This window comes from Drosophila elegans, unplaced genomic scaffold, assembly GCF_018152505.1.
Source record: "Drosophila elegans isolate 14027-0461.03 unplaced genomic scaffold, ASM1815250v1 contig_814, whole genome shotgun sequence".
NCBI lineage: Eukaryota > Metazoa > Arthropoda > Insecta > Diptera > Drosophilidae > Drosophila > Drosophila elegans.
Genome location: NW_024546167.1, coordinates 21,648,317 through 21,672,072, shown reverse-complemented (window position 1 = coordinate 21,672,072; position 23,756 = coordinate 21,648,317). Strand labels below are relative to the sequence as shown.

Below are 23,756 nucleotides of genomic sequence, written 5' to 3'. Positions count from 1 at the left end.
GCGGCCCCATTTAAAAACAAATTTTTGAATCAAGACTTTAATCGGCTTATTACGATACTAAAATTGAATTACAGGTTGTAACACAGGTTGTCAAAGATGGTGTTTGTGTTGGTGTTGAAGTGCCCTGATATGAGGTTGTTGCAATCGAGAAGGTAACACCATCTACTTAATGTAAAACTACGGCTATAATCTCAATTACAATTCGCAAAGAGAATAGAGAATGAGTATCATAAGCAAACGGTTTTCTCTTTAACGTTTAAAGACTTTCACAATTCATTAGGTATGAAAAATATATTAGCGAGTTTATCGGGCAAGATCATGATTCGATTATTCACTTTTCAGGCATGAATGTTGTGCGACTTCTTCGGTCAACTTGACAGTATGACAATACTCTGAGCATCTGAGTAAAATAAATAATCGAAACTGACCCTGTCCATTGTTATTTGTATTTTGTGGCTAATTAAACGCGACTACATGGGACAGAAACGGGACACAGCCTACTCCTAGTTGGATTTGCGCTTGGCCAGCTTCACCTCCTTGGCCCAGACGGTGTTGTTGAGGAACTCGCCCAGCAGATAGAGCGACAGCGTGAATCCCACGACGGCCACGAAGAACAGGATACGCTGCGGCAGCTGAAGGACCTCCAGCACCGGATAGACCCACACGCCGGAGTAGTGCTTCACCACATGGATCCAGGCCAGGTAGGTGCCCATGAAGATGGCCAGTGCGGCGAGTCCCTGACTGCGTTTCGGGTACGAGCGGTACGAGATGAACAGCTCCAGGACGATGAAGACCACGATGTTGGTGTGGAGGATATGGTTAAGCCAGCTGAGAAAGGAAATAAAGAAATAAATAAGACATTTTAATTGTTTCACAAAAATGGCCTTTTGTACATTTATCTAAGAATTAGTCAGTCCACAAGTATCACTGCCAAAAAAAAGTTTAACTGTAAAATGGTTTGAACTAATAACTTTTCGGCAAATAAAGAATTTGAGCTAGGTATTCCCATCACGTCTTAACTATGTTGACTCTTTTTAAAGCTTTAAAATAGCATCGTACGTGAGTAAAAAAATTAATTACCCTTGAGTGAAAGTAAAAGGTTAGGGCTTTAATGGGGCTGTTTAAATGTCACTTTAAATAGAAATCCACATAGTATAAGACAAATTTATTAATATATTTTAAAGTGCGCTTGCTAAGCTACTATATCAAATCTGAGGATGAATCCCATGAATTGTTCTTGTCACCCTGTTTTCCCTGTTTTTGCAATCTCACCTGGGGAAGACGGGGTCCAGCACCTTGGGGAAGACCAGCTCTCTATCGATGGCGTAGAGTGTCCAGAAGGACACGCCCACGTTGACGGCCACCGGAAAGGCCAATGTGGCCATCAGCCAGTCCTTAAACCGACGCACTGCCGGAGGCTTTTTGGGGTTCAGCTCATTGGTGCCCACAAAATCGTTGACGAGCGACACGATATAGTACAGTGCCTGAATTATCTGTAAGTGGAAGAGTATTGGACGTGTGTGAGATAATGTGGCTGAAACTGAAGGGTTGCTTAAGTGGAGTGGAAGAAATTACACCTGGCGAAACCAAGTTCCACAAGGATTACCGGTAAAATTTAAGGGATTTTGCGTTGGCCTAACACTAGGTTCTTAAAAGTACTATTCGATCAGCTATTTTCACAAAGCGCAAGGAATTCTGTAAAGTAATTTGAATTCTTAGTTCTATTCTTAAGGGAAACTATTATATAGTAAAATTATATTTGTTTCTATGATTTTGAATATTTAGAAAATGTATCTGTACAAAAAATCGAACCTAGAGATGTTTTATAGAGGCCATAGAAGAATTCTCAAGATCACTTAAGTGAACATACATTTTATTTTCTCTGTGTAACTACATAAATAGATGCGTGTAAACCAGTTAGAAACTGAAACCGAGTGAACTTTAAACCGCGATGTGTGTTCGTGTTGATCTAATGGGATATTACCGCATCCAGGAACGTTAGATATTTGAATTTGCCCCCCCAGGGATGATGTAGCCGTTCGCTGATGGGAAACTCTACGTAGGTGTAGTCGTAATAGATGCCATAGCTGAATTGCACGGCCGCCGTCAGGTGAAGCAGGGTCTTCAGAGCCCCGTAGACGCCCTGGTACAGGGAATTTCCTCGAACCGATGCCATTTTCCTGCTGCTGCTGCCGCTCTGCTCTGCTCACGATTGATTTTTCAAGGCACCCAAACGCAAACAAACCGGTCCGGTCCGTCGCTCTGAAAATACTACATTGCAACCACAAACACAACCACCCCCAAAAAGGGGCCAGCGGTGGAACAGTGTGGCCGAGCCGGGGCAGCGCCAAAATACCAGGTGTGCAGATATTTTTATCTTTCCATAGGGTTTAGGGTACTCCACTATCACCTTAGTATAATATAATTGCTTACATTGAACTTACAAAGAAATATTCTCTAGTATATTATGTTTATATTTACCTTATATCAAAAATTGGGCTTACAGAATTATCATGACCAACCGAAAAATCTGTTCCATACTTCAAAGAAAGACTTTTCAAAGTTATATTCAAAACAAAAAAATCTCAATCTAAAAATGATTTCTCTACGTTAAAAATTATATTGCTGAGTTGGTAAAAATGGCAAAATTAGAATTTGTATTATTTGTTAATTTGAATTAAAACGTTCATTTTCCTGATATTTTTAGCAATATTACCAAGGCCAACTTATTGGCCTTTGATTATATTTTTATTTATTTCAGACAATTTGTCCATTTTTTTTTATCGGAGTTATAGAAAGAAAGATTTCCCAACAACAAAAATGGTGAAGGCTACCCGTAAAAAGAAACGAACGCTAAATTTGAACCCTAGTGTTTTCGGTGCTATGCCAATGTGGACAAAAACAGGCCGATTTTGTTATTACAGGTTTATTTAAATCTGTTTGCTATAAGGGTTCAAAATTATTTCCAACACTGAGTTCAGTTTCTCAAAATTTAGAAGTGGTAATTTTTAGAAAGGTATCTTTTCATTGATGTTAACAAATAAAGGTAAAATGCTATAGCACGGTGTTGTTATTGGCTTACCGCACAAATAAATGTTAGGAACTTGAACTTTCCGGCGAAAGGAACCGTGTTGGGCATATCAATTGTGTGGAAAATGTACACGCCATAGTTGAATTGTATCACGGCCGTCAAATGGAGCAACAATTGCACCGCCTTATTAAAACCCGGCGATGTGGAACCTTTGCTCTTCGATTTTGTCTTAGACTTCACCATGTTGAACCTCCTACTACCAGAAATGTACTGATTATAGTATAGCCAGAGTCCACTCACTAGCAGCAATTGCACATGAATGTACGTTTGCGTACAGTGAACACCCTCTTGATCGAAAGTTACTGATTAATTTACACAATGAAACTTGTATTGAAAAATTAATAATATATATTAATTAAGGTAATGTTTGAGGGACTGTATTAATCTCTACAGTTCATTTGTTTTATATTGTGCCCTTATCTAATTCTTGAAAATTATATACTTTTATAAACTCGAAGGCTCACTGTATTTATTTTTGCTTTCGCTTTGATACTGATAAGGTGCGCTTATCTACCGCACTCTCGATCGCCGTGGTACAAAGTATTTCCACTCGAGAATGAATTGACAGAAGCTGAAATAGAATCTGAAAATGGGCTCTTAATCCGCATCGGAACTGGGCTCCGTCCTCCCCTCGCCCCTCAATCCTGTGACAAACTAGGGGGAGGCAGTCGCCTTTTCAAGAGCGCTCTATGAATAGATGTGGATACACATGAGCCATATTGATGAGCCAAGACAAAGGCTTCTCGAATTATGTTCGCAGCTAATGGCAACTATCGATTCCCAGGCCACGGCCCCCAACCACCTCCAAATCACCACTAGTGAAGGTCAAGGAGCAAGGCCACCGCGACAGAGGGCGACGCCATTAAAGCCACGCTAACTGAATTATCTGGTATCATAACCAGGTGCTCTTTGGTTTCTGTGTGCCTTTGCTGCACGTCATTTGGCGATTGTGCGTTGGTTATTTATTTTCAGTTGTCATATCCAAAAATGTTCCAATTGATTCTCTAACTTATAAATGAAGGATTCTTTATATAAAATCTATTGATGAAATAAGACTTAAAAAAAATAAATATTGACAACCCTGTTATTGGAAAAATAAATAAATACTGCGAAATTAAGTTGTTGTTGTAGTATTTGTTTCATTTTAGAAATTCGGGTTTAGTTAATAAAAATCGTAGATATAAAATTATATAGCTGTCATAGGAAAATCGATATATGTAACTTCTTTGATTTTTAACATATACGCATATAACTCGATGTAGACGTTTTTTTATGATTTCAAAAAAACCTTTCCGGCTTGGCGAATTTGAATTGCTTTCTTGATTTCGATTTGCGTTATTGGAGAAAAACCTGTTAAATGGTCTCCTCATCGGTTTCCGCTTCCAAGGTTTTTAAATTGATTTCCGTAAGCTCCTGCTCATCCACCACACTACTGGTGTCCAGATCGCCTGTCTCCATTTTGGGGGCACCCAAGTGTTGTTCCTCTTCCTGCGATTCCTTTGCAGCTACTTCGATGGCTTCTGCCTGCTCGAACATGGGATTGTCAAAGGACCGTTCCCTCACTTCTCCGCTCTCCGGATCATAGGCCATTACTCCCAGACGTTGCACTCCAGAAGCACCTCTCTCACTGGAGCCACCACCACCAGAGCCGACGTCTTCAAGCCGATTGAAAAGCAGATTCCTGCGAAGTCTTACACCCAAGTGACGCCACCTCCAGTACCTGGGATCGTGGATCCACTGAGGTATACGATTCAGGTAGGGATTCTCCGGCATAAAGTGGGCCAAAATGACCACGGAAACCAAGCCAACCAGGGCCATGCAGAAGAGTATCAGAACGACTGAGGAGAAGCTCACATTTGGGTTATAGGGTCGACCGGAAACCTTCAACGTAGTGTTCGATTTGTTCCAATAATCGAGCTGCTTTTGCAAGAACTCCACGCTTTGTTCACTGTAGCCAAGACGATCCGTAACTGTGACCTGCAGGAAGTTTCCATACTGTTGAGAGCCCACAAACTCCGCATGGAGTTGGATCTGATCCTTTAGACTTTTTGTGCCAATTAGGTCATTTAATTTAGTTATGATTTCCTTTTTACTGCTCTCGGTGCAGTGATTGGTCGGTGTGGTCAAAATGGCCCCGCAGATGGGACAACAGGACCCCAAGGGCCAAACTGGAGACAAACAGTGGGGCGTTTCGCACTGCTCCCGAACATTGTGGCAAACGGGTTCCAGCAAACGATCGAAGTCCTTGTGGCAGCCACACAGCTCTCCTCTATAGTACTCCACCTGGACATCCTGGGCATTGTGGAACAGAAATTGCCCCAAGTCCCTGGTGATGAGTTGTTCCAAATAGGTTTTGGAAATGGAGGAGCCAGCCAGAATAAGTTGTCCCAGTCTCAGGTGCTGAACATTCTCGAGATCAAAGGCCAATGGGCCGTGACCCTTGATTATGACCTGCTCGTCATCGCAGGGTATCCTTTCCAGCTCTGGCATGAATGTGGCAAAATCCTTTTTGGACTTGTCCACCCACGTGTCGGGATCAAACCATTTACTCGACTTGGGTGGCTTTAAATGGGCTTTTTTCTCTTCACTCTCACAGTTGGAATCTTTATTCGATCCAAAGGTCATGGTAGATTCCTCAGCCAGAAGAATCGCCCCCTCTCTGGGGAAAACTAAACCATCAATGGATATGTCCTCGGGCAGGGGCAACAGGGCAGGATAATATTCCGGAAAAACAACTAGATCCTGGCCGCAAGGCAAGTGTTCATCTATCCAGGCAGAGGGGTGATTAAATTCCAACCCTCCACCGTACCACTTGGTGGCTTTAGCCACTTGCAGCAAGATAAATACACAGATCAGCCAGTGCAACCACATGATGCGAACAGAGTTAACTCCAAACTAAATTTGTAATTTGTCAGAGAATTTTACTCATTGCTAATGGTCCATGTTTGGGGGCGTTTTCCCTCGCGATTCCCTCAAATAAATTCCGGATAACAATCAAAATCGAGAACTTTCAACGAGAGCAAATAAACCAGGGAAATGGGACAGCAGATGTAAACAAAATCGCGGGCAGATAGGAACAGCAAATACCCTGCACAAAATAAATGGTTACAAATAGTCCAAATATCACAGGGGCTTGCGAAAACTATTTAGTAAGTGATACCTTAAAAAGTGATATTTATTGTACACTTTAAAATTACTCTTAAAACAATGCATAAATTTTGGAAGTAGCAGAAACTGATCGGCTTTGAGACTTGGGGATAAGACGCTCCATAAATCTTTCATTAAAATTGTTTCACTAATTAATCGTTCCAAATCGAGCAGATTGAATGGTGCCCAGCTAACAAACATATGTTGTATCTATACCATTGATACTATATGGATTTGGCCCAGAACATTCACTGTTTTTCTCTCCTTCCCTTCAGCAATGCAATTGTTTGTCGGAAAATAGTTGAAGTTTATTTTTTTATTTTGAAAGCGCTGATATAAACAATTTTTGCCCCATCCTATGCTTGACGGAAGCCATTGGAATGCCAGAAGAAAGGCAAAAGGAAAAGAATCGGCAACAAAAATAATTCAACCGGATGGTAATGGCACCGAAACACACTCGTGCTGGTAATTGACGGCCTACATAAAAGCAATTCGCCAAGGAATTAATGAAAAACAAGGGAGTGCAGATCTGTAGATATAAAGCACTTTATGCTCACCAGATCAAAGTATTTGGGGGCGGGGCAGGCCGTATTAATCAAGGGCACCCAAGGTCGCGCAATAATAAACTAAGAACATCACTGGAAGAGGAGCACGGAAATGGAAACTTTTAAGTACATAATTATGGTCAAAACCAGTGGTGTGAAAAAATGTTGGCAAAATTGTCAAGAGAAATAAAATTCATTTTAAAAATGTTGAATATAAAACAAAAAAATTTCTATATATATAACTAAAGTTAAATAAACTGTTAAGCAAAAAAATTCCCATAACTAAAGCGAAAATAGAGTGTAAGCTAAAGGAAATATATCCGCTTTCGAAATTATCTTTTTTGATTTAGTTCGTCGCTCGTTATTTTAAAGCTTTTCGAAACTCAAGACATATTTATCTACCTATCAACAAATTAAATTCGTTGTTAACCGATGACAAACACTTCGAGTTATTTGTTTTCTTTTGTTACCAGGTAGCTGCGAGAAAAATGCAATAATCCATAGATATTCCAAACAATTTTAACGATATGTAAATGAGGCATGGGAACACACCATATACCAAATCGAATCCAACTGCCGCGTATGGCACATTTACACTGGCGCCCATCAGATAATCTGGCATTCGTCAGTCCCATAAATTCTCGCCCGCACAGACCACAACAAAAATCGAAACCGAAAATCTGAAAAACCGCGAACATCTGAGCAAATAAATACTTGAGCAGAAAAAAAATCTGCAGAACGATAGCGTGCAAAATATGTGCAACGACAACAGGGAAAGTGCAATGCGAATGAGGAAATTCGGCAGGCGCAGCTCTTGTATCTGCCAGATACTCCTCTATATTCCACAGTTGTTGACCCCGAGGCGATAAAAAATATATAGGAGTAGGAACGATTTCGGAGAGGGGGCGATCCCCAACGAGCAGACAAACAAATAAACAAACATATGGCAGACATAAATGTGAACAGCGGCAAACGGCGGGGCATAATAAGAATAATTTGTGTTTCGCTTTTGGACTCGACACTTGAAAGAACAGAAGCTGGTTGCATTTCCGTCTTGGTTTTTTAATTTCTCATCATTTATCATACATATATCTTTCGGTAATGGTTTCATTGGGCATTGCCATAAATCTACTCACCAGCGACCAGTAGGACAGGAATTTGATTTTCTGGGGCAGCGATTCCGGCACCAGGCGGCGATTAAGGCTGGTCTTTAGTTTGTAGCTCCGCTGGATCTCGAAGGAGCTGTAGTAAAGCCCGTAGGCGAATTGGCCCAGGGCACACAGGTGAATGATTGTCACAAAGACGCGGGACTTGTAGAGCTCCACTTTGGTCATCTTGAAGATTTCTCACAGGCCCTACAAGGGGAAAAGCCAAAGGGGAACTCTTTGTTACTACAGGTATTAGGTCTCATTGATATTTCAAATAGCATTTTCCATTTAATATTTCTATCATAAATATGATAGGAACCAATTAATAAATTGTTCAATTTTTAATTTCACAATGAAAGCTTTTGTAGGTATTGTATCTTATTGATATTTTTAATAGCTTATCAAATACGTTCATTTCAACAATATATGAAAAAATTTTAGTATAAATATGATAATAACAATTAAATTGCTTCTAGCTTAAGTTCCACAATAAAATATTTCAAAAAATCTAATAAAATAATTTTTTTTTTTTAATATTATTGTAATTGTCAATATCAGAGAACAACAACAAAATACAATTAACGAATTTGGGAATTTAGGTTTAGTATAATTTTTTTCTTTAATGAAACCAAATGTTATTAATTTTTTTTAATTAGGCCATGAAAACCTATACTTAAAATTTTTTTCTCTGCGTTAGCTGTGTAAGTTCTAAAATAAGTACACAAAAATAGTCGCCAAGGTGTTCTTAGCACTTAAGTCGGCACCTCGCGTTCGTCAACCTAAAGCGCGCACAAATTTAAATCAATATTTGCGTCACCGACATAAATATTTAAGCCCCAAAAACTAAGGCAGGAATTGCTCGAAAAAAAATGTGTTGAAAATGTGAACTGCACTACAATTTGTTTTTTGTTTATAAATCGGACATGTTCATAACTTAATGGTTTTTATGGCCCTTTAAAACAATTGTTGATTGTTCCACATTTGATTTCCACTCTCTAAACCAATCACCAGGTCTCGGACACCCGCACGCTTAGTACTTTTCCTGATTTCTTTTCGGCTTGCTCGGGGGAAATGCTCGGCTGCGATTTTCCCTTGACCGCGGGCACAACTGAGCGTATGGAAAACTGGAGTCGCACTGGATGTTGCCCATACGCCGTGTTGCCTCCTGCCTTTTGTGCTCGGTTAGCATTGTAGTACTTGTGCTGTTGCTTCTGTTTCTGCTTCGGTTGCTCGGTTTGTGGTGTCGGTTCCTCCATTTATTCGCTTCAGGTGCGTGTTGCGCATGTCCGGACTATATAGACTCCGGTTTTCGCATTCCAAATCCGGGAGTGTGGGGCTCCGTGTTTATGCGTTAATGATAGCCAATCACCTGAATGAATCGCTTCACCCACACAGCAGCCGATTAGGATGTATGTTATTTGAAAGTAACCAGATTAGAAAAGACTTGCAGCCATTGTCAAAAAGATAAATTTGCAGTGCGATAAGCATCTTACTTTATTTTTAGGAAACACTTTGGAATTGCGTCAAAGCAAGAGATAAGAAACGTTAAATATAAAACAGAAAAATAGAGTATAGCGTTCAGTGCGCTGGCTTATATCGATAATAAATTTACTTTAAGAAATTGTTACTTGATAATAGGAATTTCTAAATATATTAAAGTTCATATAAAAAATTTTTGATTTTCAAAATGTATTAAACTTTATTTTGATCCTAAAAACAACTAAGAATATCATAAGAACTTATAAGACTATTGTTTGGCCTGGGTTTGTATAAATGTTTTTTTAGTTTAAGTGAAAATTAAATTAAAGTCTCAAAATGAATAGCTTACGCATTCAAAAATGATTTTCAAATTCGATTTTTCCGCCCTGCAACTGCCAGGGGGGAAAAGTTGGCTTTCGTAAACTGGCCACTCTCTTCCGAGTTTCATTTGGCTGGTGTTTTTCATTCAAATTTAGTGTCATGTCGTAACCCGAAACAACCCAAAAATCACACAAAAAGACACCCAAATTCATAGTGCAGGCAATTCTGGCGGAATTCAGCTTCAGGTCGAAACGCAAACATGTCGACAGCCTCGCGGTTGACTTTGGGCATGGCAGTCACCGTTTCCACGGCGATAATAGGTTATGTGCACTATAAACAATCGGCGGACCGGTAAGTGAGCCATATATTCCGGAGGGAATCTATAACCCGCAGACATCCACCTTTCAGGCTGAGACTGCACGATGGTGTCTTGCGGGACGTGGAGCAGCAGCAGCGGCGGAAACACGAAAACACCTACACCCTCCAGCAGCAGATTGACATCACCAAGCAACTGAAGGCCAGGGAGGCGTCCAGCAACTCCTCTGACACGCCCACCCCACCAAGAAAAGAAGGCTGCAATTGCGCCGCCTGCAGAGAGGCTGAGCTTCAGCAGCAGTCAGGAGCCGAGGAATCTGGCGTTGTTTCGCCGGCTGAAGACCAGTCAGTTAATCTTGGCCCATTGTCAGACAAAGTTTGATACCCAAAATGCCTTTCAACATGCACTTATTGTACACTGTAAGACTTACTCTGGTTAATAGAAGGCATTAGTTGTTTCAAATTACTTCGTTATCTTTTATACCGTGACCTAACTTTGTTATTTGGACTGCAGATGGGCTAGAATAGTTGTAAATAAAAATAGTGGCAGTTTAAATATATCTATCTTTTATTGTTATTATCAATAAGTAAGCCTATCTGCATTTTAAAGTATACGTAACTGTTAGAATATTTGAAGATATGGCTAAAACTCTTATTAAGATAAGATTTTGACGAAAGTCTAAATCAGTGTTTAAAAAAAATTTAATAGAAAATATGTTATTTAATTTTTAAATGCTGTTAAACAATTATAATTTTTTCTTTTAAACTTGCGAATTACAAAATGATTTACTTCAATCATAAATAACCTTAATATCAGAAAACACATGTTCCCCTGGGTAAAGTATACCTAAAATGTTATTTATAATAAAACTATGAATACCAGTTAAACAAGTCAATGTTTCGAAAATACTTGTATTATTGTTCACCATACGTACCTTAGTTTCTTGACATTTATGTGTATCCCACTTCGCAGATGGTAGTTTGATACTCCAGCTTCCTTATTTTCTGTATACATATAGTATTACTCAATTTTATTATTACGAATGTGTGTATAGTAAATTACAATTCTAATGGGCGCTCGGTAAAGTATTTCGCGGGGGGTTTGTACATAGGTGGTGGTGGAACACCCCATCATCCTTATTCGTCCTCCTTCTCCTCTTCTCGTCTCTCCTCCGAAGTGATATAAAAATGTGGAAAACTAACGCAGAGAATAAAATACACGATACTTGGCGTTGTTACTTGTCCGTTACTGTCTCTCTCTCAATTGCCACCGTGTTAAAAAATGACCAGGAGATTTAATACCGTCCACCACCACCGCCGCCACCGCCACCTCCTCCTCCTCCACCGCCGCCTCCTTTGCGGCGATCGCGATCGTTGCCGCGATCATTGCCGCCGCGCATGTTGTCCCGCTCGTTGTTCAAGTAGTTTCCGCCGCCGACGCCGTCGCCCCTGCCGCCTCCCCGGCGTCCCGGCGATCTTGACCTGCTGCGGGAGCCGCGACGGCGGCCCGGGGAGCGGGAACGGGAGCGGGCTCGGCGGCGGCGGGAGTAGAGGTACCGCCGCAGCTCCCGCGAAATGGGCTTCAGGTGCATGAAATTGCAGAAGCCGGACCGGGTGCACTCGCCCATCTCGTACTGTCGACAGCAGGCCTCGCGGAAATCGGTGACCGGCGAGAGTTCCGAGTAGACCGGCCGCCCGCCGAACCACCGGTTGTTCAAGTCGTTCGCCGCCTTTTCCGCATCCGCCTCGTTACGGAATTTGATGTAGACATTGCCGACCAGGTGGTCGCCCAGGTTGTCACACACATTCATCTCCTCGATCTCGCCGTACTTGTCCTCGCACTCGACGAACACGTCCTCGAAGAAGTTGTCGTAGTGCTCCTGCATCTCCTCATCGGAGACATTGGCCACCAGATGGGACCCGTCCGCGGATTTGGCCGAGTTCTGGGGATTCACGTACAGATTCTGGAGCAGCACCGTCTGCGAGAAGGTGGGCTTGTTGTGGATGCGCGAGCACCGGTCGCCGTGGCGGCAGGCGCCAATCTTGAAGTAAAACGAGCAGTTAACCCTGTCGAATGGAACGCAATTGAGTAATTAATTCCGGGCAAAAAAATTGTGCCATGCGACTCACTTGTCCTTTTCCGTGCCAAAAATGGATGCCAAGTACTCGGCCATGGTGGCGGCTGTGCTGTGTTGTTGCTGCTGCCAAAATGTGTTACTTCGCTGCTCGCTTGCCTCTGCAACGCGTTTGAATTGCAATTATGTGCGCCGCCTGTTTATTTTCGGCCAATTTTCAATTATTTTCGGTTGCCGCACGTAGAAAAGCAGCGTCTGGTCGTATGTGCGCGGCGTTGCCAGCTTCAAATCTAGAGCTACAAAAAAATCGACGTTTGTGTGAACTATCGATAATGGAAATACTTCGGCAATCGATATATTCCCAGAAATTTCAGTTGAAATTTTGTCGAATTCACTTTAAAATAACTTTGGATTTTATTAAGTTTGAGATAATTTTAAAAAATATATTAATATATCGATACCATCGATGATGTCAGTTCTTTGGCAGGAATCATTTCTCATAATATGTTGTTTATTAACTTTTTTGTGAGTTATTGATTTTATTAAGTTAATATTAATTTGCTGAAAAAATAAGAAGCGATACATTAACATATAAAAATGAGCTGGCAGAAAGGCTAAGAGGTACATAACCTCTTAATTATAATTTAAAATCGACCATTTTATTATTGTAATGTCAGTACTGTCGATATACTCCCAGTAATCGTTTCCCTTTAAATGGGCTGTCAGCGTTTTTCGAATTCATTCAAAGTAAACCCACAACATATTTTCGTAAGCTTTGGATTTTTTTTAGCTGAATTTTATTTTTGTGATATTTAACAAGGATAATTTAATTAAACGATAAATTCGGTATGGTAAGCCCTCGCTTCGGCTTAGCCAAGTTTTGAACCGCCGTTTAAAAAGACCGTAACAACCGTTGACAACCCTGGCCATTTGCTTCTAGAAAAGTCGGCATTTTTCGCATTTTAACCTGGCACGACTTGCAGCGTGTTATACTCAGCGATAAAAAAGGAAAAAAGGCCAGTAAATAGAGACCGTCATCCGCTCCACCAGCAGAAATGGACAAGGTGAGCAGACGGGACAAAGGCAACGCGTGGGCGACCTAAAACCTTTGAGGTTTTTGCATTTTTGCAGGTGAACGAACTCAAAGAAAAGGGCAACCAGGCGCTAAATGCCGAGAAATTCGACGAGGCTGTGGCGGCTTACACTGAGGCCATCTCGCTGGACGGGCAGAACCATGTGCTCTACAGCAACCGCTCGGCGGCATTCGCCAAGGCCGGTAAGTTCCAGGAGGCGCTGGAGGATGCGGAGAAGACCATCGAGCTGAATCCCACCTGGCCGAAGGGGTACTCCCGCAAAGGAGTCGCCGCCGCGGGTCTGCATGATTTCATGAAGGCCTTTGGGGCGTACAACGAGGGTAGGTCCAGATCTTAATCCAGCCTATGTGCCATATGCCATCATGAATCACCCGACCTAACCTCACTTTGGTTACCCACCCAGGTCTCAAGTACGACCCCCAGAATGCTATACTCCTGCAGGGTCGCCAGGAGATCACTGCCTCGGCTTTGAACTACATGCAGGCGCATGGGGACTTGCCCATGGATGTCGATCCTCAGCAGCCGAGCAGCCGAAGGGCTCCATCGCCACCACCGGCTGCGAAACCGGCTGCGAGCCAGAAACCCGCTGAGCCTCGGGTGGAGGACATGACCGAGGAGCAGAAGAAGAAGTACTTTGCCAAGCGGGAGAAGGAGCTGGGCAATGCCGCCTACAAGAAGAAGGAGTTTGAGACGGCCCTGAAACACTATAATGCTGCCATCGAACACGATCCCACAGATATAACCTTCTACAACAACATAGCTGCCGTTTATTTCGAGCGCAAGGAGTACGACGAGTGCATCAAGCAATGCGAGAAGGGCATCGAGGTGGGACGCGAGAGCCGCGCCGACTTCAAGCTGATAGCAAAATCCTTTGCCCGCATCGGCAACACCTATCGCAAGCTGGAGAACTACAAGCAGGCGAAGGTGTACTACGAGAAGGCCATGTCCGAGCACCGCACGCCGGAGATCAAGACTTCGCTGAGCGAGGTGGAGGCCAAGATCAAGGAGGAGGAGCGAAAGGCCTACATCAATCCCGAGAAGGCCGAGGAGGAGAAGGAGCAGGGCAACCACTTCTTCAAGAAGGGCGACTACAGTAACGCTGTGAAGCACTACACCGAGGCCATCAAGCGCAACCCGGATGATCCCAAGCTCTACAGCAACCGTGCCGCCTGCTACACCAAGCTGGCCGCCTTCGATTTGGGCCTCAAGGACTGCGACACGTGCATCAAGCTGGATGAGAAGTTCATCAAGGGCTACATCCGCAAGGGCAAGATCCTGCAGGGCATGCAGCAACAATCCAAGGCCCAGGCCGCCTACCAAAAGGCCCTGGAGCTGGACCCCAACAACGCGGAGGCCGTCGAAGGCTACCGCCAGTGCTCGATGAACTTCCAACGCAATCCGCAGGAGGTGCTCAAGAACGCCATGTCCGACCCGGAGATCCAACAAATTCTAAAGGACCCGGCCATGCGCATGATTCTCGAGCAGATGCAGAACGATCCCAATGCGGTCAAAGAGTAAGTACTTGTTTGAAATTTACCCGCTACTCGTTTGGGATTTCGTGGTTTCTGGTGGACAAGGTTTAGAACTTTCTGTTTTCATGGTGAGCAAGTCCACTCGAATTCAATTAGCATTTATTACTTGCTACGGGGCCTTGAGAATTACACATAAGTTGTATATTTAAATAGGACAATGATTAATTTCAAGTGGATATATTTGGTAAGGTTGACTTATTAAAGTTGAAGATTAGAAGTTATCCTCCAATGGTTATGATAGATGTTTATTGAATTTTTTTTTTTTTGGAACAGGTATTAATTTGTTCTTTTTGGAAAGGAAGAAAATATATACAGGGTGCATAGAGACTCATATAGAGACTGAGAATAAAGAGGCGTAGCACAAATAAAATTGTTATCAAGTATCAATTCAGACGAATTATATAAAGTCTCAATATTAAGTTTCTCATTTCGGGACCTCTTAGGCCCCCTCCTGATCTAGAATACATCCCTATCTCCACGAGTATCGGGTACACAAGTGTTTGAACTCGTTTTTAATTAACCACCTTTTTTTTGCAGACACTTGCAGAATCCAGCCATCGCCGATAAGATAATGAAACTGCTGGAATCGGGCATCATTCAGATACACTAGGCACTCCAACCCCACAAACACACACCCTCATACACTCACTAACTCACATACAAACCATATTGATAAACATTCAGGAGACAAACACCCAATAATACGCATTATACAAAATTTATGGCACCTTTAAGCTGGTTAACTAATATATCGTTTTTGATGAAACGGGCCACAATTAATGCTAAACGTAATTACCTTAGAAATCGCAACACTACCACTAACTAAAGAAATTGAAACTAGAAGGAGAAAACAAAATCATTGATAAATGTCTGCCTAGTTGATTTACGCAGATGGATGGAGTAGGCTCCAAACGTCAAGGTCCTTATTTTCTTACTACAATAAATATGCTGTAGCTTAGCTCTAAAATAAGTTTTTGAATGTAAAATAAATGAGTCAAAGAATGGTAAGCAATGACTTTGAATTTGCCGCCCAAGTGTTGACAAGTTTGCTACGGTGACAAAGTGTTTTCAGCACTAGCGACTGGTAGTCTTACGTATTTTCCAGGGCTGCCAAATTATTTTAGTAACTTTGTTTTATATAAATAAATAATTTAAAAAACACAAAATGAATTACAAAAATGTCTTATATTCTTCCGTCAAAGAATTCGATTCTTAGAACAACACTAACATTTATTGGGTATGTATATAAGTTCACTCAAACTATAGCTCAAAGTCGAAAGTAAAACAGATTAATTGGAAGTAGATTTTGGACTTGCAAATCTATTAAATTTCAAAGTGCAATTTTTTTCGGAAAATATATTTCGTTTTCTGTTAGCTTTGTAAACAGTTGGCGACCCTTCCCTGCAACGCTTACGTCATTGGTCCCAACCGTTACGTTGTTTCGCCCTCGCCAACACAGGAAATCGCCAGTGTTGACAAGGTCGTGCTCCCAGCAAGTGGCATGGCAACAACAGCGCTCTCCAACACCGCACGATTTCTACTCGAGAAAATAATGGTGTGCTGATATATTGTGATTAAACCCCGATTTCTGTCGTCCTTAAGTGCCGTACGAGAATGTTTTGAACCAGCTGCGGTTGAGAAAGTTTCACGCCAACGATAAGAACCGAAAAGTGTGTAAAAAGCACCAAAATTCGAACCTCAAGCCAACCATTTTTTTAACCAGTGTGTCGTAGTGTCCATCGTGTGCGTTGGTGGTGGTGCGTGTGTGCGTGCATGTGCGTTGGTGTGTGTATCAGTGTTCGTTCGTCGAATCGCGAAATCGAGAATATAGAAAAGAAAGATGTGTTCCATTCGCTGGTGGTGGTGAGTGGTGAGCTATATCTGCTATATAGCGAATCGTCGAGCGAGTAGTCCCCGCAACCCACAAATCCAGTGTTGTTTGGTCCACCCCTCCAGCATCCGCATCGCAGGAATTTATACCCATTAAAAAACCCCTACAAGAGCCACAAAAAGTGAGTATTTGCGTTTCGGGGGCGCTTGGCAACAGGCTCGAGTGCGTAAGAGCGAGAGGGCGATAGCGGGGCGGATGGGGGCGGGAGCGAGAGCTAGAGAGAGCCGGGACGCCAGCGAATACATGCCTCGATTTACACCGAGTTTTTGTTGTTGCTTCTGTTGGGAGCACATATGTGGCCAATATCTATTAAGAGATTGGGAAATAATAGCGCTCCTTACCGAGATATTGATTCCTCGAGGGCTTAAACTCCTTTCGCAGCTGATTGTGTGCAATGTTTATTTAATATGATATTGATAGTGATATTGAGATTTTGCTTTAAAGTCCCTGATTCAAGATACAATCATTGGGATCTGATTTTCCGCCGTATTAAGTTTAATATTTAGTCATTTAGATGTCAATTTAATAAGACAATAAGTTTGCTTGTGACAGAATTCTTTAGAATCTCTGACAGAATACAATTATTAAGATCTGATTTAAGTAACTATAAAATTAAATCCCGTCTTACATCCCTGATTTAACTTCAGATACGTTCGTTATGCACTAGTACAACATTTTTTTTTAGCGGATCGAAAAGTAACTAAGCTTTAAAATCATGACCACCATATCGATTTATGAAAGGTTTTAGATCGGAAGAAAACATCGAGTCCGCCGGGTCGCTGTTCATTTTTTTTTTTTTAATTTTTCTTTTGAGAATATGTTTAAATTAAATTAAGTCACAATTTACAAACAAATTAACTGTTTTATATTAAAGATTTGCTATTACTAGCTGTTTTGATAATTTTTTAAAATTATGTATTTTCTGATATTCTGATATTATTATTGGGACACCCATGAAAACCTTAGAGAGGGACAAAGGGAACAGAGCTGGCGCAGTTAAATACCTATTCCTCCCTTCATATATTTTTTTCTGAAATATATTATAGTTTACTTCTTAATACTACAATAATTTTGTGCTTTTCAGTGCAACCCTCCCCGCTGCACTACTCCACGATGCGACCACAGGCGCCCGGATCGCTGGTCGATCCCAACGAAGAACAGCTGCGCCTGGCACCTTGGTACTGGGGCCGGATATCACGGGAGGTGGCCAAGAGCATCCTGCACGGAAAACCGGACGGCAGCTTCCTGGTGCGGGACGCACTATCCAAAAAAGGCGAATATACTTTGACCCTGATGAAGGACGGCAGCGAAAAGCTGATTAAGATCTGTCACATGGATCGCATGTACGGGTTCATCGAGAAGATGCTCTTCAACTCGGTGGTGGAGATGATCAACTATTACAAGGAGAACTCACTGAGCATGTACAACAAGGCGCTGGACATCACGTTGAGCAATCCCATAGTGCGAACCTGCGAGGACGAGGAATCGCAGCCGCACGGGGATCTCTGTCTGCTGAGCAACGACTTCATCCGGACATGCCAGCTGCTCCAGAACGTCGAGCAGAATCTCGAGCAGAAGCGGAACTCCTTCAATGCGATTCGGGAGGAGTTGCAGGAGAAGAAGCTGCACCAGAGTGTCTTTGGCAATGCGGAGAAGATATTCCGCAATCAGATCAAGCTCAATGAATCCTTCATAAAGGCGCCGCCGGATGCGCCGTCCACGGAGGTTGGAGGACCCGGAGATGCGGGCCCCGGAGGAGCCGCATCCGCTGCGGCGAATGCCAACACCCGTCGAAGTCTGCAAGACAACAAACAGACCCTTCTCAACCTGCTCGAAGTGCTTCAGGCCAAAGGACAGGTCCTAAACCAGTACATGGAAAACAAGAAGAAGGAGGAACTGCTGCTTGAGCGGCAGATCAACGCCCTTAAGCCGGAACTTCAAGTACTGCAATTGCGCAAGGACAAGTACATAGAGTAAGTAATTTTTTTAAACTTTTACTAACTTAACTGTATATCAATATAAGGAAACAATTACAAAAGGTAGCTGTTCGTAAGATGCCCCTTTAATAAAATAATATAGAGCTTCAGTACATTTGACTGTTCATTTTGTAAACTTTTTCATGTTGGGTAACCGAGATTTTTTTTCGACGGTATGACTAACCATCAACCATTTATAATGGAATATTGTTGTACTGGTTTTGTATATGACAAATGCTGTTTCAGTATTTACTCACTGATATGCCTAAAGTAAATGCAAATCTTATGTAGGATAAAGAAATACAAACCACAAACAATTTCAACTAATGGCTCCTATAAGAAAAAACTAAGTGTCTACCCAAGATATTGAGCTGGATTAGGAATATTCTTTTACCAGGCAGCCAAGAACCTCTAGTTTGCAGTTTTTAGTCACCGAGGAAAGGAATTTTAATGCTCACTCTACGGTTTTGGTTCATTTTATAGGCGGCTCAGTCGGCCGATCACTCATTCTGTCGGAGTGTCGGCAGCTCGTCTGACCGATACTATACGATACCGATAATAATGGCATAACACTGTTAACGGCAGCCGCTTCCGCTCCCTCTCATCTCTTGAATTCTCCACGCCATTCACTCCCTGGCATGCGACTTTCTTTACTATGCATTAGCGCTAGGAAGACCCATTCAAATAGATACAAAACCTAAATAAATAGATGCAAGGAAATACAAAGATTAATAACTAAAATAAATGATAAGGAAACCTTTGTTCTTAATTTTTTAAAAAGTTGTATTTTAAAAGTCGCTCTTAAAAGGATTGGAACTTTAATGGTTTCAAGGTCTCGACCCAGGGAGGTCCAACTTGCTGGAGGGGACGATAAGCAACCCCCTCAGAATTGGAATAAATGGAAGGTACCTTATCCTAACATTCTTATCAGCATGATTGGCAAGTCTTGGCATTCGGTCTCCAAATCGAAGCTTATATCGGATTGATATGTGCAATATTTAGTTGTATGCGAGTAGTATATATTTGTTTTGCCTTATCAACGTCATTTCGTGTGGGGTAACTTTTGAGTTCAAGCTAAACAATTAGAGAACTTCTTTCAAATATATGGAGAACTTTATCGGGTGTTCATGGGTGTATGCTTTTAGATTTGTTGACTTGGTGTTTGCATACCAAGGTCATAAAAATTATTTTTTTGAAAGTCTTTTATTAATATATACTTTACTAAAGCTTAGGTTGGAAATTGAAAATGTATTAACTTTTAATACTGTCAAATAGTATATTGTCGCTATCGGATTTATTCATTAGTTCTATCAATTCTTAAAGTGCCAATAGCTCTATTAATTGATCCCTGCAATTTTCTCGGAATTTCGAGCGCAATTTACTGCGTTAAAATAGAAGTTCTCTTTTATTACACTCTGCTATTTATCTGCCAAACTTTTGCGTGAAACCGACCACATGGGGAATTTTTTTCCTTAATTTTTTGGTGATTAGCGAAACTTGTTCATTTCTTTATATCCATCTCCGCGCTACCCACAATCTACGGCAGCTCGAAAAGCAAAAGGTGACTTTCGCCTAGCAACAGGCCTTTACACTGTAAAGTACGTCATCGTTGGATGAGTTTTCTCGGTTTCTATGGGTATTACCTGGAGTGTGGAAGCGCGAGTGTCAGCGCAGGCCTCTAGATAAGGTTAGCACCTTGCAGAAGATAGCTACGTTTATCAGGCATTAAAAGTCTGCCGAGTGTTTAATAATTCTCTTCGAGTGTCTTCTTCACTTCTATGTACCCAATGTCTGTATATAATTCTGGTCTGCTTTTTGCAAACCTCTGCGGGCCTCAAGGCTTTTTGCTTTTGTGTCTCCAAACTTGGCTAGATTAGACGGCCACCGTCATGAGATAAATGCCTGCAAGTCTCCTACTTTCCCACTTAACTCCGCTCCGATTAGATAAATGTCTTTTGGCGGGCGTTAAGTTTTTGTGCGTTGTCCTATCTTGATTTCATCGCTGCAAAGATGCATGATATCACCCTGCCTTGCGCTTATCGCGCCTCTGGTCCTCTTAGTCACTTGGATAGCCAGCCGGGCAACAAAGAGCCCCCCCTGGTTGCCTGATCGTCCGATCGTGATGCGGAAACCCGCGGGTCTAGGCTTTCGTAGACCAAACGGCGGCCGGAACACGGCAGTCGCATTTGGTAATCAAGAGTTTCGCCGTCAGTTGAAATTGCACACGGTTTAGATGAGGCATCGATATCAGGCAGAATCGAACTTAATGACTAGTCATCGATATCGCCTTTAATCGCAATTAATTGTTAGCCAAGGCTGAAGAGAGTTCTCGAGTACGGAATTTATATAATTGGAAGACAATCATCAATTGTAATTAAGAAGTTGCAACACTTGTTTTGGAAATCAGGACTGAAAGGAACATTATTTAATTTATAAATTTAAATTATAAATTTAATTAAATTGGGAACACTTTTTAGTTTAACAATTTAAATTTCGAAATGATTAGATAAGGAGGCAACGTCATGAGGGTAAATCGATATAAATAGCAGATTATCTACGCCTAGAAAACCACGTACACCGCACCTACATAAAAAGAGTAAGTTTGCGTTCCATATTTGCGAAAAATGGATTTTAAGAAATATTGTTTAAAATATAAGTTTGGACTCTAAAAAAGCCTAATTTTCCACAGGGGAGTTCCAACGGAAGTTTAGTTCGGACAGACAGACGTTTTCTCTTACTGAATCTAAAGAGCCCACAAATGTGTTCCTTAAGCCATCTAATCTTGGACAAAATTCTTTTGTAATGCCAAACACATTGTTAAAAAATAGTATTTGAGCCCCACTAACATTCGGCCACAATTTTCTTATTTTCTTCAGACGTCTGAAAAGCTTTAACATCAAGGACGACGATCTAAAGACGATCCTAGAGATGGGCTTCGACAAGTGGCTGCAGCACTACGAAACGGTGTCAAATCAGCCCCACAGCAACGAAGCCCTCTGGCTGCTGAAGGAAGCTAAGCGCCAGGATGCGGAGGAGCTGCTGATAGGATCGCCACCGGGGACGTTCCTGATTCGGGCGAGAGATGCGGGCCACTATGCTCTGTCGATTGCCTGCAAGAACACCGTGCAGCATTGTATTATTTACGAGACGGAGAGCGGCTTTGGGTTTGCCGCCCCCTACAACATATATCCCACGCTCAAGAAGCTGGTGGAGCACTATGCCAACAATTCGCTGGAGGAGCACAACGATACGCTGACCACGACGTTGCGCTGGCCCGTTCTGTACTGGCAGCAAAATCCGCAGCAGATCCTGACCCAGTTGCAGGAGGAGATGGATCTGGAGTACGAGCAGGCGGCCACGCTTAGGCAGCCGCCGATGGTGGGCAGCAGTGCTCCCATCCCGACGGGTCGGTCCCGGGACCACGACCAGGTGGACGGATTGGGGAGTCACGACACGGAGACGCCTCCCGCATCTGTTTCGCCCTCAAACTTCAGCACTTCGCAGTAGGAGTCCCCAACCTCAGGCTAGCTATTTATCCCTCTAAATCTAGCTCGCTCCAAAGCCCTAACTCTCTCTATCTCTAGATATAAATGCGGTTGTTGTCCAAATAATAGCACTTCAGGCTCTGTCGCAAGGCTTTAACTTGTTATAAGAATGCCTTAAAAGTCCACCACCTTCGTTTTGGGTTCAACACTAATCGTAGAGCACAGCTATTCTTCGAAAGAAGTCTTTATAAATAGTTGAAAATGTATTCAAATTAGTTATTTAACAAGCCCAACTGCCAAGATAATATTATTTACTGAAAAAAAAGGGTTCCCTGTCACAAAGTGTTTTCCTTACCTCAGCTGTTTCAGCTATTCGAGTTTCCATATTAAGCGGTGAGAGTTGAATTAAAACGAATTAAAAACTTTGCGTTACTCTTGCAGTGCTGTTATTTCGGCCATCGCCGAGTGTGTACAATGGCATATATAGGCTGTATAAGCTATATATCTGTGTATGATTATTTTTTGTGTGTGATGGATGGCGCTGGCAGTCCAACTGTCCCCCCGCCTTCCCTTCGGAATCAGAAGGCTCTAAAAACAGAAAAGAAACACAAACGAGTAAACATTTTTGGTGATCATGTTTGATGGCTTGCTAGAAGCTTTTGGTCTAAGAACGAAGTTTTCTAATTGAGAAAGTAATCTTATTAATATTACAAGTATGATTAATTTTATATACATACATATATATTTTTTTGTAATACTGCATTTCGCGTGATAATTGATAAGTCAAGCTATCTGTTGTTGTATCAGCTCCCTCTCCTGTTTCCCTTATAATTATTGTTATCACGCTGCGCGTTGTCAAAAGGGGCGGGGTAGGAGATCGTGAAGAAATGTTCTGCATTTCTTCAGCACATTTATTCGTGCTCATGTAAATATTTTAAAAACGAAACAAAGGAGCTGCCGCCGACGAAACGTTTGCGAAATCAGGTTAAGGTTTTGATAACCGACCCCCGCAACCCCTTGCGCCCCACCCCTTGCTCTAATATTTGTTGTTATATTATGATTGATTTGAAGTAGTTCTAAGGAAATCTACATACGTACTCGATGTGATCAGTTGAGTGTTGCTAAAATAGTAATTTCCCATGTATTGTTTTTTTTTTGTCAATAAGAAAGCCTTTATTTTCATAAAATCACAACCACACACAACACACACACACCGAGTTGAAGCAAAAAAATAAATGTACAAAGAAAAGAAATGAATTCAAGAGAACTTCACACACAAATACAAAAAAAGAAAAACAAAAGCAACAAGCAAAACAAAAACAAAAACAAAGTGCAATCGAAAATGTAATTATAAAATTTTTAACATTTGTTAATATATACAAGGAAAGGAACAGGAAAAAGACAAATGGTTGCCCATATAACAAACCAACAAACCGCTGCAATAGGCAAAAACGCTGATTAAGCTTTCTTTTTACACAACTGATATTTAGCATATAGAAAGGAATGCCAGTTTAACCCACCTGCTGGGCTTTATTTTAAAAATACTCTTTCCCAACGAAATATAGTTTAATAACTTCAATAAACTTAGTTCTTCTGATTTTTCTACATTAAGCAGCAGCTACATCATAGCTACGTCAAATATTTGCTTAAAGTTAAA

At 41.8% G+C, this 23,756-nt stretch overlaps 6 protein-coding genes across 9 annotated transcripts; 3 read left to right on the top strand and 3 right to left on the bottom strand.

The window, feature by feature from the left end:
• Positions 1-21: 21 nt before the first annotated feature.
• LOC108148950 (androgen-induced gene 1 protein) lies at positions 22-9,081 on the bottom strand. 4 transcript variants are annotated; one of them, XM_017276285.2, is made up of 4 exons: positions 8,969-9,081; positions 7,920-8,138; positions 1,273-1,493; positions 22-828 (listed from the first exon to the last, which is right to left on the bottom strand). In XM_017276285.2, exons 2-4 carry the CDS (start codon positions 8,115-8,117, stop codon positions 504-506), a joined length of 744 nt encoding a protein of 247 aa, XP_017131774.1. In that variant the 5' UTR covers positions 8,118-8,138; positions 8,969-9,081; the 3' UTR covers positions 22-503. The 4 variants fall into 4 exon arrangements, with proteins under 4 accessions (XP_017131774.1, XP_017131783.1, XP_017131798.1 ...); XM_017276294.2 differs by having other exon boundaries at positions 8,940-9,049; XM_017276309.2 differs by lacking the exons at positions 7,920-8,138; positions 8,969-9,081 and adding an exon at positions 3,083-3,305.
• LOC108148940 (protein amnionless) lies at positions 4,211-6,004 on the bottom strand. Its single transcript, XM_017276275.2, has one exon. The coding sequence runs from the start codon at positions 5,960-5,962 to the stop codon at positions 4,445-4,447; it is 1,518 nt and encodes a 505-aa protein (XP_017131764.1). The 5' UTR covers positions 5,963-6,004; the 3' UTR covers positions 4,211-4,444.
• A 749-nt stretch (positions 9,082-9,830) lies between the features above and the next one.
• Positions 9,831-10,602, top strand: LOC108149046 (protein PET117 homolog, mitochondrial). The gene is made up of 2 exons (XM_017276392.2): positions 9,831-10,082; positions 10,140-10,602. The coding sequence occupies exons 1-2, from the start codon at positions 9,991-9,993 to the stop codon at positions 10,426-10,428; spliced, it is 381 nt and encodes a 126-aa protein (XP_017131881.1). The 5' UTR covers positions 9,831-9,990; the 3' UTR covers positions 10,429-10,602.
• A 442-nt stretch (positions 10,603-11,044) lies between these two features.
• On the bottom strand, positions 11,045-12,422 carry LOC108149032 (splicing factor U2af 38 kDa subunit). Its single transcript, XM_017276384.2, has 2 exons — positions 12,177-12,422; positions 11,045-12,113 (listed from the first exon to the last, which is right to left on the bottom strand). Exons 1-2 carry the CDS (start codon positions 12,218-12,220, stop codon positions 11,342-11,344), a joined length of 816 nt encoding a protein of 271 aa, XP_017131873.1. The 5' UTR covers positions 12,221-12,422; the 3' UTR covers positions 11,045-11,341.
• Positions 12,423-13,024: 602 nt separating this feature from the next.
• Positions 13,025-15,755, top strand: LOC108149055 (stress-induced-phosphoprotein 1). Its single transcript, XM_017276404.2, has 4 exons — positions 13,025-13,185; positions 13,253-13,535; positions 13,619-14,729; positions 15,285-15,755. The coding sequence occupies exons 1-4, from the start codon at positions 13,177-13,179 to the stop codon at positions 15,355-15,357; spliced, it is 1,476 nt and encodes a 491-aa protein (XP_017131893.1). The 5' UTR covers positions 13,025-13,176; the 3' UTR covers positions 15,358-15,755.
• Positions 15,756-16,215: 460 nt separating this feature from the next.
• LOC108148997 (phosphatidylinositol 3-kinase regulatory subunit gamma) lies at positions 16,216-23,318 on the top strand. Its single transcript, XM_017276344.2, has 3 exons — positions 16,216-16,759; positions 17,723-18,611; positions 21,491-23,318. Coding segments are annotated over exons 1-3 (1,521 nt in total). The 5' UTR covers positions 16,216-16,758; the 3' UTR covers positions 22,122-23,318.
• Positions 23,319-23,756: the final 438 nt, after the last annotated feature.